Consider the following 16,743-nt stretch of genomic DNA (forward strand, 5'->3'; position numbering starts at 1 on the left):
TTTCCATTTTTCAATTTTCCAACTTCTTAATTCCCCAATTTCCCATTTTACTAATTACCCATTTCGCTATTTTCCCATTTTTCCAATTTCCTAATTTCTCAATTGTCTAATTTTTCTCAATTTAAATTTGAACATCAAAATTTCTCAATTCAAAAATTCAAAATATCCCTTCTTTCCTGAATTTTGAATTTCTCATATTTTAAATTTCCCAAATCTTTAAATTTTCGCATTCAACCATAATTTCCAAAATTCAACATTTCTTCATTTTCAACTTTACAAATTTCAAAACTACGAAGTTTGAAAATTTTTTAATTTCGGAATGTCCACAAGCTTATTTGAGAATAAGTACACGTACAGACATATATAAACATATGTATGTACATTCGTACATATTCACATGTGTATACATGGTATGATTATACAGTATACATTATACATGTGTGATTATGCATATTGTATGTATGTGGTATTATTATACTGTGCAATATCATGACACTGTATTATTATATTATATAGGATTATCATACTGAAAAATTTTATTACACATTATTATTATTTTTGACAGTACTATTGTTTCAGTTTCTATAATTATGCAATATTATTACATATTATTATTATACAGTATTATTGTACATTACTAAACTGAACAATATTATTGCCCAGTAATATAACTTTATAATAACAAACTATTAACATTTTCCAACGATTTCCCAAGTATTATTAAACAAAACAGTAGAATATTAAAAAATTAAAAATTAATAAAAATTAATAAAAATTATCAAAAATTATACAATTGTATAATGTTATAAATATATAAAATAGTATAGTAACACTGTACAACAGTATGAAACTCGATAATATGATCGTAACAGACAGTAACATATTATTACACGATCGCTATGCAAAATCAAAAGAATTTTTCAGCGCTCGCATCAAAATCTCTCGCGGGCGGAATGAAAACTAGACACGACGTAGATGAATGAAAGGGAAGATGAGAGGAGGGCCGGCGAAATAAAACAGGCGAAATTCAAGAAACGAAGGGAAGATTGAATTTCATTGAAACATGTCTGCTGATGGATAAATGATGCTTCGCCGAGAGGAAAAAAGAGGCACCGTTTGATTCGACGCGCGATTTAGAACACGGTTTTCCTGGAATCGAGAGAAATTGTTCTTCCTCGTTCTCTCTTCGAGGACTGTTAAGAAAAATGAAATGGGGTGAAACTAATTTCTCACGTTCAAAGGCGTTAACTGGAGCCTCGGGCGTGTTTAACGGATCTAGAGCGGATATTAATAATGCGAAACGATAAGAGGAGGAGAAAAAAAAGAAGACACTCGTTCGATCATTTATTAACGCGAACTTATTGGCTTGCTTGATAATAAACACTTTGTACGTCGTACTTGAAGTATTGGGAAGACGTTTGTTACGAACGTGGATGCGGACGACTCCATTATGTGTGCAGACCGCCATTTTGTGGTCTGGGCAACGAGTACCGCGTAAAATTTCACTTTTAGGTTGTTATTATGTTGTATGGGAATTTGTTTTAGGTCAAATTTGTTACTAAATACTTTTGAAATATTCGTGACGCACTCCTGACGCATTCGTGACGCACTCTTGACGCACTCCTGACACACTCTTGACGCACTTTTGACGCACTCCTGACGAACTACTGACTCACTCTTGACGCACTCCTGACGCACTCTTTATGCAATCTTAACGCATTTGTGACGCACTTGTGACGCAATCTTGATATATTCGTAACGCACTCTTAACATACTCGTGACGCACTCTTGACGTCCCTATGACGCACTCTTGACGCACTCCTAACGCGCTCTTGACGCGCTCTTGACGCACTCCTGACGCACTCGTGACGCACTCCTGACGCACTCCTGACGAACTACTGACTCACTCTTGACGCACTCCTGACGCACTCTTTATGCAATCTTAACGCATTTGTGACGCACTCGTGACGCAATCTTAACGCATTTGTGACGCACTCGTGACATATTCGTGACGCACTCTTAAGGCATTCGTGACGCACTCTTGACGCATTCATGACGCACTTTTAACGCACTCGTGATGCACTCTTCACACATTCGAGACGCATTCGTGACGCACTCTTGACGCATTCTTGACGCACCCATAACGCATTTACGACGCATCCGTGTCGCACTCGCGACGCACCCATGACGCATTCACGACGCATTGACGACGCACCCATCACGTATTTACGACACACTCGTGATGAATCCATAACGCATCCATGACGCATCTCTGACGCACTCGTGAAACACGCATGATGTACTCAAGACGAACTTGTGACGCACCTCTGACGCACTCTTGACGCTATCATGACGGACTCGTACCTCAAGCAGTGATCAATTTTACTCGAATTTTTAATACGCTTTAGTTTGGAGTTCAAGTCCAATTTACATGGTCAACGCACAATACCAAATTGACATAACATTTCAACTTTCGTTGTTTTAATATTTTAGTGATTATTTACGCGCCTGACAAATCATAGTGCAAGGATACCATTCACAATCATACCATTCGATAGGTATGTGACGCACTTCATATACAATCTGGCCATCGAATTAGGACCACGTAAAATTTCACTTTTATGGCTATAACATTGATGGCTATAGCAGCCTTAAGACTATTGATGTAAGTAAGCTAAAAACGTGGATACTAACAGTTATGATCCTGATAATGGCTGTGACAATTATGGTGATGATGATGGCTATAATAGCTTGACTATGACAGTCTTAAGACTATTGATATAGGGAAGCTGGAAATGTGACTGCTGTGATGATGTGGATGATGGGTATGACTATTATACAGTCCCTGGCCATCGAATTACCACGTACGAAAATTTCACTTGTATGGCTATAATTATGTCACACATGGAAAATTGTCTTAGGTTGAAATTATTACTAAATACGTTGGTAACATATACATAGCAATTTGTTACCGTGATAATAAATTGCGTGGGTGATGAGCGGTTAAGGGTGCGAGCGTTTACGTTAGGAGTATCGATGGCGCTAGAAGTGAAATTTGGACGCCATAGAAAATGTCTGCTTACTCCAAGACTAGTTTACAACTTCCACATTATCCGAGTTGGAAAGAATTTCAGATATTTAGGAAAATAACGAAGATATGAAACATATGATCAATGTATACAGAGCAATGAATCTATCTCTTTGCCAAAATACTTATACTCTGTACTGTATTAAATACTCTATAAAAAATGTTTTCTCTTATAATAAATATCTCTTATCTTAAATTACATTTGTACTAACGTAAATTGATTTATTCTTGTTACAGCACGTCCCCAGAAGGTGGAAATCAGTAATTACCCAAACAAGAAGAAGATCGAGGTAAAGGTTGGCGAATCCCGTCGTTTGGAATGCGTTGTCAGGTCTGCGAAACCTGCTGCGACGATCGTTTGGTATCGCGGAAACGTGCAGATCAAAGGGGGTGACACTACGATCACACCGATCTCCATAGAGGGTGGTAAGTAAATTTAAACCCCACCTTTGTGTTTCGACCCTAAAGTCGATAAAATCTCGTTGCAGAAGCTCAAACTTCTTATCTTCGACGTAAGAATCGACGACCAAGTCTCCCCCTTTTTTTTCTTTATCTTTAAGAAGCCAATTTACATGAAGGCTTTTGTTATCTTAAATAGCCATTTGCATAAATTTTGCTGGGGGCTTGCGAGGCGCGGTACAAAATGTACATATAACATTTTAATGTACATTATACAAGGTTGTATTTCAAAACCCTTAAGATTCTTAAATTTCTCCAAATTCTCAAGCTTCTTAATTTTCTCCAAATTTTAAAAATTTTGTTACATGTACTGCAGCACAAATATAGTATTTACAGAAAAGTGTAATGACCGACAGAAAAAATATTACCGCAAGCAGATAGAAAAGAGGGAAAGGAAGAACTCGAGATCCGAGAAGATAGATCGAATAAAAATAATTAACAAAAGCTGACATCCAGGACGCGAACGAGACGAATGAGTTTTCTTGTCGAAATTAAGTCTCTCCCCTCGCGCGCCTCGAGCTATGATTAATCTTTGTTTACTCGATCACAGGGTAAATTTTATTTTCGTTCACGAGGACCCCACGGTGCTTCTTCTTGTCGTCCTCCTCATTAGTCAAATGTAGCGGCGGGACTTTTAAACCGTCGTTCCCGTTTAAAAAACGCACCCCTTTATTGCGCGGTTCGAGATAACAAATTAGACTCGTTTGCGGGTATCTTCATTAAGCAAACAGCCTTCAATTGCGGTGTACTTTAATCGTTCGACTAACTGTAATTAACGAACTATTGTCGGGGTATTGCGAAATTCATTGAATCGCTGATTTTAAAGTTAAATTTTGAGGTCAATGTTTAGGTCATGTTAAATAATTTTATTGTGCGATTCGCACGCAACTAATTTTATTATGGTTTATTAATTTAAAGATCATAATTGAATATATAAAAAAAAACTACTTCAAAGAATTGTGTATTTCAAAACATAAAATGACTAATATTTAGTGCAAAAAAATTAGAAAATATTGGTATAAAAATTTATTCAAACATTGAATAATAAATGAAATGCAAACATTGTATTTATTGGTAAATGAATAATAAAATCATATAGAGAAAAAATTTTCTTTTGTTCAAGTCAAAAGTCAAGTTTCAAAATTTAGATGCAATAAATTACTAATTTTGTATTATAAATATGAATGAGTTTATGTAATAATTTTTATCAGGATATAAGGTCAAATTCTTGTAAATATTTTGTATAATAACTTTGACTATAACCCAACTTAAAATAACATACCACAAAATAATACAACATAAGCTAACTTAAGTTAACCTAACCTGCGTTAAGTAAGAACGTACAAAACCTAACCTAATTCAATGAAAAAAGTACAAAATCTAACCTAACCTAACCCAAGTAAAAACTTGCAAAACCTAATCTAACTCAACTAAAAAAGCACAACACCTAACCTAACCCAACTAAAAAAGCACAAAACCTAACCTAACTCAACTAAAAGAGTATAAAACCTAACCTAACTCAACTAAAAGAGTATAAAACCTAATCTAACTCAACTAAAAGAGTATAAAACCTAACCTAACTCAAGTAAAAAAGTACAACACCTAACCTAACCCAACTAAAAAAGCACAACATCTAACCTAACCCAACTAAAAAAGTACCAAAGAAACCTAATCTAACCCAATTAAAAAAACGTAATCCAACGTAAAAGCTGACAAAAGAAATCGAACGTGAAAATTAAAAATGGCGGCGTATTCCACATAATAAATTCGTTCATGAAACGACCGTAAATCCCGGTTCGAATCTACTACTTTCTCCGAAGATTTCGCCCATTTAGTATTCTCGGTTCGCAAGACGAATTTCGCGGGTAAAACGGAAGTCGAGATTGCGGTGAATCGACGGTGCGCAAAAACGTCTTCAAAAGCCTCTCGTTTCGATTCAACCCGAGAACCTAATTCCCGTTAATCCATTTTTACCGACAATTAAAGCCGCAGACGTCTGCGACGCCAGGAACAACAATTGGTGAAAAAAGCGAGATCGAAGAAGGAGCAATTTTCAGGAGCGAAATCGCTTCGGTATCGATCCCCAGTCGGAACACGCGCTTCGAGATAAAGGAAAACATCGGAACGGAAGAGGGAAACGGCTATAAAAGATGAGTGCTGCGGGAGCAGAAGTAATAGGCAGAACGCGATGGAAAAAGAGGCCATAATGGTTCGACGAGCAAAGACCGTTTCTAGAGAAGCTTTCTTCCCCGATTCTATGAAATAATTAATGAATATGAAACGGAACGGTCGCGACACGGACCGGCTCGTTATCTTTATTTAAATCCTGCCTTATAACCCTGTGTTGCGATTTAATCAACCAGATCTGTTTACGATGCTGACTGCGAATAAAATATCGATATGAATGCTGGAAACGATATTGCGATTATCGATGTATAATGCAAACGAGGAACGATTCTGAATTGAAGGGTTTTTCAACGAAAACAACCATTGACCGATCTGACTTGCGGAATTGATATTAAGATTTAAGATGCTGTTGGGAGGGAAATTAACGGGCATGTAATTGGGAGATTAAGATTATAGTGATTTCATGGGGACGATGATAAATTTTTATAGGTTGGGATTTTTTGTTGTTCATATCTTTTTCGTTATGGAATATAGGATTTTTAACATAATTGTATTTGCATAAAATTATATATATTGTAATATTTTAGTGTGTCAAAATCTGTGAGGTTATGTATAATATTTTTTACAATTTTGTAATTTGTATAATCTTCATGATTGATCATTTATTTTTGGTAATTTGCGGAATTTTCAGAATATATAAATTGATTTCATTGACTTCATTTTTAACAAAATTTCATTGCTTTTATTTTTAAGAAAATTTCATTGCTCTTATTTTTAACAAAATTTTGTTAGTTTTATTTTTAACAAAATTTCTTTGCTTTTATTTTTAACAAAATTTCATTGCTTTCATTTTTATAAAAATTTCATTGCTTTTATTTTTAACAAAATTTCATTGCTTTTCTTTTTAACAAAATTTCATTGGTTTTATTTTTAACAAAATTTCATTGCGTTTATTTTTATCAAAATTTCTTTGCTTTTATTTATAACAAAATTTCATTGCTTTTATTTTTAACAAAATTTCTTTGCTTTTATTTTTAACAAAATTTCATTGCTTTTATTTTCAACAAAATTTCATTGGTTTTATTTTTAACAAAATTTCATTGCGTTTATTTTTATCAAAATTTCTTTGCTTTTATTTTTAACAAAATTTCATTGCTTTTATTTTTATCAAAATTTCTTTGCTTTTATTTTTAATAAAATTTCATTGCTTTTATTTTTAACAAAATTTCATTGGATTTATTTTTAATAAAATTTCATTGCTTTTATTTTTATCAAAATTTCTTTGCTTTTATTTTTAACAAAATTTCATTGCTTTTATTTTTATCAAAATTTCTTTGCTTTTATTTTTAATAAAATTTCATTGCTTTTATTTTTAACAAAATTTCATTGGATTTATTTTTAACAAAATTTCTTTGCTTTTATTTTTAACAAAATTTCATTTTCTTTATTTTTATCAAAATTTCATTTTCTTTATTTTTATCAAAATTTCATTAGTTTTATTTCTAACAAAATTTCATTTTCTTTATTTTCAACAAAATTTCGTTTTTTTTTGTGTTAAAAAATTTTTATCTGTTTTAGAAAACTTCTTTTTCTTTCTCAAAATTTTATTCGCCTTCTCAAAAAGATTTCGTTCTTCTTTCTAACAATTTCATTGTTTAAAAACATTTCATTTAATTATTTTTAAAAAAGTTTCATTATGTTTTGTTCCAAACATTATTCTTGTTTTCAGAAAAGAACAAAAACCAATATTTCCTCAGAAAGAACAATTAAACTGAAATATCAGATCGAGTCTTTTAAAGAGCCACTTTGTGAACATTAATTAACTGGTTGTTAATTAACGAACGGTTCAAAACAGAGCGCTATCAAAACTTAGGAATCTGAATTCAGCGATGAATGACACCTTTACAAATTGTATTTATAGGTCGGCGAACGACTTTGTGATATTAAAATTGTGATTGATGAATATTTCTTCCGGAATTCGAACCATTTAGCTGCTAATGAATAATATTATAACGTCATAACAGTAATTGATGAATAAAGCTTTTTGAAATGAAACCATTTAGCGGTTCGCAGCTAACGGTATTTAAAGTTTATGAGCAAAGCGTCTCAATAATTGGAAATTAAGCTAAATTATGTGAAATATTCTGGGATTTTAGAATCTGTACAAAATTTAACCTAATTTATTACTTCTGGATTTAAAAATTTTATGTTCGGATATTCTTTTACTAAATCATTTTAAATAACAATTTTTTGTTTGAGTTGTGAACTATTATTTAAGTAGCAATATTAAATACAATTTATTTTGATGTATTACAAGTTTGACTAAAACTAACCTAACCTTAAAAGTATTTTTCCTAAGATTAGGTTACGTTAAGGTAAATTAAGTTAGGTTAGGTTATTAAATACAATTTATTCTGATGCATTACAAGTTTGACTTAAACTAACCTAACCTTAAAAGTATTTTTCCTAAAGTTAGGTTATGTTAAGTTATTTTAAGCTAGGTTAGGTTATGTTAGGTTGTAGACAAAATTATTATACAAAATAAGAGTTATATTATTTAGAAAAATTTGAGTTTATAATCTGACAAAAATTACTACATAAACTCATTCAAAATTTGTTTAAAACTTTTAAAGCTCGAAATCTGTTAAGATTACAAATTTAGTATCACTCAAAAAAATCTTTATGTTCTAACCTCAAAAAATCCTCGTTAAAAAGAAATAAAATGAAAGTAGAACATCCAAACTTCTCCCAAGACCCATTTCCTCGAAGATAAAACATAAATTGGCCGAGTAATTACAATTAATATCCCTTTCAACGTAGCCGAGATATTTTTATCACCGCGAGAAGGGCACACGAATTACGAAGGAAAAATCTTCACGCAAACCTGTACGGCTATAGATAAAACTTTCAAGCCGTTGGAACAGCTACTGTACAAACCATAGTTACGACCCTGGGGATCATGAAACGTTAACTATGTTGGAGCGGCACGAAAAGAAGAATATATGGACCAAGCATAGAACTAGTGGAGCGTATTGTTGGAAAGGATATAATGGAGCAACTAAGACACTCTATTAAGTTATTCTCTAGTGTGCTTTCAAAAAACACTACGCGGAAGAATGGCGGCCCAGTTTAAATATTAAAGTCGGACGGGAAAATGGCGCGGAACGGCTATTCGGAGATAAACTGTTGATGTTACGTTTCGAGTTAACGTTTCGTACAAGTGGATGATTTTGGGGAGATATATTGAGGATATTTATTGGGGGGATGTATTGACATGTGATATAGATAGGTGGAGGATTCTGAAATTGTAGAAAATAAATTTTATTGTTAGGTATAATTGATATTTGTTTTTAGATATAACTAAATTTTGTTAGTTAAATTGAAATTTGGTATTGAGTAAAATTACAATTTCTTATTAGTTAAAGTCAAGATTTGTTATTAGTTAGAACTGACATTTGTTCTTAGGTAAAATCAAGTGAGGTTAGGTTATGTTTTAAATTTGAAATTTATTATTAAGTGAAATTGAATTATTTAGCTAAAATTGCAATTTGTTCTAAAATATCATTAAAATTAATTATTATTTATAACTGAAATTTGTTCTTAAGTAAAATTAGGGTTTACTCTTAGCAAGGTTAGGTTAGGTTTTAAAATTGAAATTTATTATTAGGTAAAATTGAAGTATTTAGCTGAAATTGAAATTTGTTCTAAAATGACATTAAAATTATTTATTATTTATAACTGAAATTTGTTCTTAAGTAAAATTAGGGTTTATTCTTAGAAAGGTTAGGTTAGGTTTTAAAATTGAAATTTATTATTAGGTAAAATTGCAGTATTTAGCTAAAATTGAAATTTGTTCTAAAAGGACATTAAAATTGATTATTATTTATAACTGAAATTTGTTCTTAAGTAAAATTAGGGTTTATTCTTAGCAAGGTTAGGTTAGGTTTTAAAATTGAAATTTATTATTAGGTAAAATTGAAGTATTTGGCTGAAATTGAAATTTGTTCTAAAATGACATTAAAATTGATTATTATTTATAACTGAAATTAGTTCTTAAGTAAAATTAGGGTTTATTTTTAGTAAGGTTAGGTCAGGTTTTAAATTTGAAATTTACTATTAAGTTAAATTGAAATTTGTTAGTAGTTGAAATTGACAATTTAGTGTTAATTAAAATTAAAATTTGCTATTATATAAAATTAATATTTATCATCAGGTGAAATTGAAATTTATCCAAATTGAAATGTTAAAACTTGCTCACATTAAATTAGTCCACTTCAATAATTCCTCGATTACTTTAGTAATTAATATACATCATAAACAAATTGACATAATTATCAGTAACCATCAAATTATCAAAATTACTACTTTATCCTATTTCTCCTACTATACTTTTAATTCTCCATTTTCTTCTCTAAAAAATTGTTATATTCTCCTCAAAAATTCATGAAAATTTCTATAGCCTCTAAATCTCAAAAACGTAATAACATTTGCACAAATTTAAAAGCATCTAAATTATTGCATTGTTAAACAAAACCATAGAACAGTAAATGTAATTTCCTCCCAATTACACATTCGAAGCACAGAGTCTCCGTCGAAAATTTTCAGATAAATTTACATGAGTGTTCCATTTGTCGAGATCGAATTAGAATACACGAAACAAATGTACCTCCGTTCTCCATTTCGCGTTCGTGTTGATTTTTAATTTTTCAAGAAATTTCAATTTCCCATCTGCCCCCGGTATTTTCATTCGCGCGAGCTAATTTTTCTCCCGTAAAAATTATTTTTTCCATTTCGACAGCTGAAAATTATACCGTACCTTTTTTTTTCAATTTAATTTCCCGTCTAAATAAAGTAATCGCGCAATCTTATTTCACCAACGAATATTTGTCGAGTTTGCCTTTTGTTCTGTTCTCGATACAAGTGTACTTTTCTTACATTATTCAGTGTCTCTTTGTTATATTTTAACGCGATAACGAGCTCTCGATGCGGCTCGCGATTGTGAACGGAGATGTATTATAATAAGGTACAAAGCACTCAATTTATGCAGTATACGCTCGTTATCATTGCTGTATCAATGGGCAAAACTTGGGTAGTCAGAAAATGAAGAATCACAAATGTCTTTATAACCTTTTAAATTTCGGCACTTTCAAATTTTTAAATTTTCATGATTTTACATTTTTAGTTTTATAAAATTCAAATTTTCCCGCGTCTTCAGATGTAAACCTCGACTTAACCTCAAAGAGTTATATACTAAAAAAGTATTGCACAAGTTTCTTTTCATGACTTTTTAAATTTCTAAATTTCTATGCTTTCATATCTCTCAATATCTAAACTTTTATTTCTCCAATTTTCTAAAGTTCAAAACTTTCCATAGTCTAACCTCAAAGTTTCCAATTTTTTCAAATTGAAAACTTCTCTGTAATTCTCAAATCACAAAGAAATATAGAAGTATTTTGATCTTCATAATTTTTTAATTTTTCAAACTCTAAAATCTCCAAATTTACAAATTTTAATATTTTTAGTTTTATGAAATTCAAATTTCCCGCGTCCTAACCTCAAATAGTTATATCCTAAAGAAGTATTGCACAAGTTTTTTTTTATGACTTTTTAAATTTCTAAATTTCTATGCTTCCATATCTCTCAATTTCTAAACTTTTATTTCTCCAATTTCCTAAAGTTCAAAACTTTCCATATTCTAACCTCAAAGGTTCCAATTTTCTAAAATTCAAAACTCTGTAATTCTCAAATCACAAAGAAATATAGAAGTATTTTGATCTTCATAATTTTTTAATTTTTCAAACTCTAAAATCTCCAAATTTACAAATTTTAGTATTTTTAGTTTTATGAAATTCAAATTTCCCGCGTCCTAACTTCAATTTCCGAAAAAATCTTGCAATCCCAAAAGTCGCAAGCTCAAAAACCTAAATGCGATAAAACACAACAAACAGTTGCAAAAAATTGTCGATAAAAGTTCCTAAAGTGTTAAAAGGATCGTGTCACGATCGATGTATCGAAGCTATTTAAAATCCAATGGAGTGCTCGCAAACGAAATCGACTTGTCGGACGCTTTAAACGGCGAGTTTGCAACGACGCTCGTGCATGCTCGTTTCTCAATCGGATTTCACACTTGGAGACAAAATTTCGGTGGTTTACGACTAGTTTACAACTAAGTCTAAGTAGTTTCCTTCTAGCTGTACACGTGCAAGTTTCCTCTGTCGTTTGCACACGTTCTGTCGCGTCAGGAATTCCGAAACTCATCGTTTTCTGAGTCAATACACGCTTCTCGTTGATTGCATCCATCTCACTGTTTCGTTCGATATAATTTAATAGTGTCACTCACCGGTGACGCAATATTTCATATTTTCCTATGATATTTCCTTTGTGATCACGATTGATTGCGCTTCTGCTATTTTTCACAAATCGATCTCTGACATAAAAGGTGTCAAATATTTTCCTAGGAAGCGTCCATTTTGTTTCATTGATGCATGGACCGGTCTGTGAACTTTCATAATTTTATAGTTCATTTTTGTTGCTGAACAATTATTTTTAATTTTTAGTTACTGGTGAAATGATTAATTTGGAAAATAAAGATTTAGATATTAATTTAGTAATGTAAAGATGATGTTTATGACATATTAAAGCTTAAGATTTGAAGTATATAAAGTCTCCGTTCAATACAAGATGGCTACCCAGTGTTACAGAAAAGTGACATTACTGATCTCAAAAATAAATTTTCAAATTACGACATTTTATTGTTACCACAACATTGGTGCCATCTCAAGGAGCTTTTCTATCACATTAATATTCATCTATGACTAAAATTCTGTTGTAAAATGAAAATACAAAACGCGAGGTGGAGCGTCGGAAACTAATATGGCGTCAACGCATCCTACAAACAAAAATTCTTTAATACAAATATTAACAGTAAATACCTACAACAAATATCCACAGTTTGCAAACAATAAAGTATAAAAATCCAGTAATTATTAAAGTCGTATTCGATTAAGTAACTGTTAAAAATTAAAATTGCTTTCATTAGAGAGATACTGTTATTACTTTATTAAACAGATCGTACAGAGGGTAATATAATTACGTATCCGTGTAATTTCTGTCTGGTGTTGGTAGAAAAAGAACAGAGTTAATTTGCCTTATTGTTTGAATAATTAGTTTTCATAACGTAACAGCGAATGTTCGAACTTTATGTGCAACCATTTTCCAGCGTGTAACATCGAGCCACGTGTAACGAACTCGTATTACCGAAATTCACACCGTGTTAATTAAATTTCAGATTACGTGCCGCGTTTCAGCGGTTCACACGTTCACGGTGTAAATCCACGATAAATCCCGATAGAAAATGCGGTCGAAAAACGCAAGATTAACGGGGACTGAGGTGCAACTTAATCGTCCGTTTTAGCGAGGGAGATTAAAGAAAAATTCTAGTATTATTTCTTAATGTGTTTGATAGAAACGGAAGTCGGGTAAAAGATGCTTTAAATGCACTGAATTTTGAAGGAACAAATATTGAAAGATACCATATTTCCAGATTTTTCAACTTATACATTTGCAATTATTAAAATATATAGGTTTTGAGGTTTTGAAGTTATAGTTTCATATTTTTCAATTTTTCAAATTTTCAAATTTTGTATTATTCAATTTCTGACGTTTCGAATTTATAAATTTAGAGTATTTAAATATTTAGATTTGCAAATTTGCAAATTTATAGTGTTTAAATATTTAGGTTTCCAAATTTGCAAATTTGCAAATTTAGAGTGTTTAAATATTTAAATTTCCAAGTTTGCAAATTTGCAAATATATGGTGTTTTAATATTTAAGTTTCCAAATTTGCAAATTTGCAAATTTATAGTATTTAAATATTTAAATTTCCAAATTTATAGTGTTTAACTATTTACGTTTCCAAATTTTCAAATTTGCAAATTTATAGTATTTAAATATTTAGATTTCCAAATTTGTTAATTTTCAAATTTATAGTATTTAAATATTTAGATTTCCAAATTTGTTAATTTTCAAATTTACAAATTTACAAATTTACAAATTTACAAATTTACAAATTTACAAATTTACAAATTTACAAATTTACAAATTTACAAATTTATAAATTTACAAATATACTAAATGATAAATTAGAAACTTTCAAATATACTAACTGATAAACTAGAGGTTCTCAAGTTTCATTCTCTGAGAATCGATAACAAAATGGCGGAAGATAACCAACAAACGCCATTACGTTCCAAACAACCCATAGCAATAATAAAAAAACGAAATTACGTTACCAATTCGTCTCTAAATTCCCTACAATTCCTACAATCATTAAAAAACGCCTAAAGACGTCGTTTAATCAACTTTATCCATGCAGATATCTCATTGTACACCATTTAATCCTCCCTGACAATCCCATAATGCTCCCTCTAATTCGTGCGAGTTAACTTTTCATCCATACGCTTTGCTGTCCATCTCTCTCCATTCGTACTTTCACCAGAGAAGTAATTTAAGACTAGACCAATACTAAAATATTCCTACCAAAAATACGTAATAATAGATTTTTATTTACTGTCTCACAAAAAACCATGTTATAGAATAACTACAGGACATAACTATAATATAATTAAACTTTTTTCCAAACTTCATTTTGTTGATCTCGTACTTTCTTCAGAACACGAGCACTTTGAATTCCAAATATTTTCCAATTCACATTTTCTTCGTCTCATTATCTGTAAAGTTCAATTTTCTTCTAATTCACTTTCTCGTACAATTCATTCTCGATAAAGCATTGGTATGTTCACTTTTAGCAACGATTCGTCCGCCACTTTTAGGGCTACACGAAAAAGAATTAGGTACTACATCGATATACAAAATGGCCGCGTAGATGACTACGTTACGTCGGCCATGTTCATGTTGCCAGCGCGATTTTCCTAAGAAAACGTCGATAAATCTATCTAAATATCTAATAAACGATTTCGGGTTAAACAGATTACAGATACTTTTCCACTTCAAGTACCAGTCTTGACGACGTATCGGTATAAGCGATACAAAATTTTCATTCCGAATAAACGAAAAGATTCATCCATCGCTGCAAGAGTCATTCGAATAAAGTAACGTAGAATTTTAAAATGAAATTGTTAAGTCTTGGTAGTTCTAGCGTTGAGCTATACTGAAAGCTTTTCGTATTGAGGCTTGTAACAAACGGGTTAATAGCGTCGGTAAGCGACATCGGAAGTCGCGATTTCTGAAAAGGAAGAGCGATCGTTACTTCGGGGTAAAAGCCTGTCCAGTCTCGTTCCACGATCATTTAAACAGTGTCTACCGATGGGGCCTCTAGGAACACTTCACTTGATAGAGAGCTGTGAGGTGGATATCGAAACACGATATTATTCGGTTCGAATTTTTTTTAATTTAATAGCAATTTTTTTAAATGTGGAAGTGGAGAAAGTTTTAAATTATTCATAATTAGTTTAAATGAACAAAATCATAAATTTGCAACATTCTAAATCATTGAAGCCCTACATCCTCAAAATTTTATGTATATCTTCAAAGTCCAGAATCTTCATAATCCTAAGTCCTCAAAGTCCTGAATCCACAAAATCCTACGTCCTCAAAGTTTTACATTCTCAAAATCCTGAAACTACAAAATCCTACGTCCTCAAAGTTCTACATTCTCAAAATGCTAAATCTCTAAAATCCTACATACTCAAATTCTAAATTTCCCAACTAACAAAACCCCAAACTCTAACATTCCCAAGTTACCATATTTCTCTAAAAATGTCTCTTACCAACCCTGACAGCATTTCACATTTCTGTCTCGAGTTTTATAATGTACAATATATTCCATGTTTGCTGTTTCAGATAAAGAAGTGCAGAAAGCAAGCGAAAACAAGAAAGAGTTGCTCAAATACGATACTCATGGTTCCATTACCATCATTCCCACTGCGGATGACAACGACATGGATTACACCTGCGAGGCAAATCATCCTGCAATACGTATCGACATGCCCTTGAGGGCCACCATCAAGCTTTCTGTTTTCTGTAAGCACTTATTTTTTACCTTCACCACGTAATTAAAATCAAATCGAGTTTGACAAAATGAATTTTCTGAACGTTTCAAGATTTAATAAATTCGACCTCCATTCGACTCAAACCTTTTAACTCAAGGTTTGAGACTTTACACCCTTTACTAGATTTTTAGAGGATGAGTTGTGCCCCTAATAACAATATTAAAGTTCAAAATAATTAACTATAATATGAAATTAAAAATATAATGAAATGTTATAAGCAAACTTATAATAAATTAATAATAAACTTAATAATATACAAAAATATTCCTTACCTCCATAAAGACCACAAAGCTTAGCACAAAGTCCACAACAAATTTTGCAGTATAAAATAATAAACTAATGAAACTATAAACCTTGAAATGAAACTCATAAAAATCCTAAAATCTCAAAAACCGAAATTTCTAAAAATCAACCTAAATGACTAATTTGTTAAGCTCTTAAGATCAGCAGATTCTAATAAAATAAACATTCATCACACCTTTTTATTCATCGGGTTGTGTATTAATTTACCGCCACCTGTTCCCCGTTCCCAGGTTGGGAAACTTTTATTAAGAAACTTTTTCCATTACCAAAAGAACAGAGATTCGAGGTGTGCAGGGCCTTTCTCGTTGGACTTGCATGATTGAATAATTTCCAGACCCACCTGGTATGCCGTACATCGAGGGATACACGGAGGGCGAAACGGTGAAACGCGGGCAACAGTTGGAGCTAACTTGTCGATCGCGCGGTGGAAATCCGCCTGCACAAATCGTCTGGTACAGAAACGACGAACAGGTGTCCACCGTGTATCGAACGGAGGGCATGTTTTCTGAGAGCGTGCTGTCGATCATCGCCAAAGCGCAGGACAATAATGCACAATACAGGTGCGAGGTGTCGAACATCATGAGCGTCGAACCGATGAAGGTGCACGTCGATTTAACCGTCTTGTGTGAGTAGCGTTGAATCACTGTTATTACTTGACGCTTTGATGACAGCACTGGGCCTGTTTCGATTCTTTAG

General features: G+C 32.0%; 1 protein-coding gene across 5 annotated transcripts in view; it reads left to right on the plus strand.

The window, feature by feature from the left end:
• Nucleotides 1–16,743, plus strand: part of sns (sticks and stones) — a 623,114-nt gene that overhangs the window by 581,074 nt on the left and 25,297 nt on the right. For all 5 annotated transcript variants that reach the window (XM_076537697.1, XM_076537699.1, XM_076537696.1 and 2 more), the window contains exons 4-6: nt 3,326–3,514; nt 15,536–15,715; nt 16,382–16,672. In XM_076537697.1, coding sequence (XP_076393812.1) covers nt 3,326–3,514; nt 15,536–15,715; nt 16,382–16,672 — 660 coding nt within the window. The remainder of the gene's footprint in view (nt 1–3,325; nt 3,515–15,535; nt 15,716–16,381; nt 16,673–16,743) is intronic.

Source organism: Megachile rotundata, chromosome 11 (assembly GCF_050947335.1).
Source record: "Megachile rotundata isolate GNS110a chromosome 11, iyMegRotu1, whole genome shotgun sequence".
Classification (NCBI taxonomy): Eukaryota; Metazoa; Arthropoda; class Insecta; order Hymenoptera; family Megachilidae; genus Megachile; species Megachile rotundata.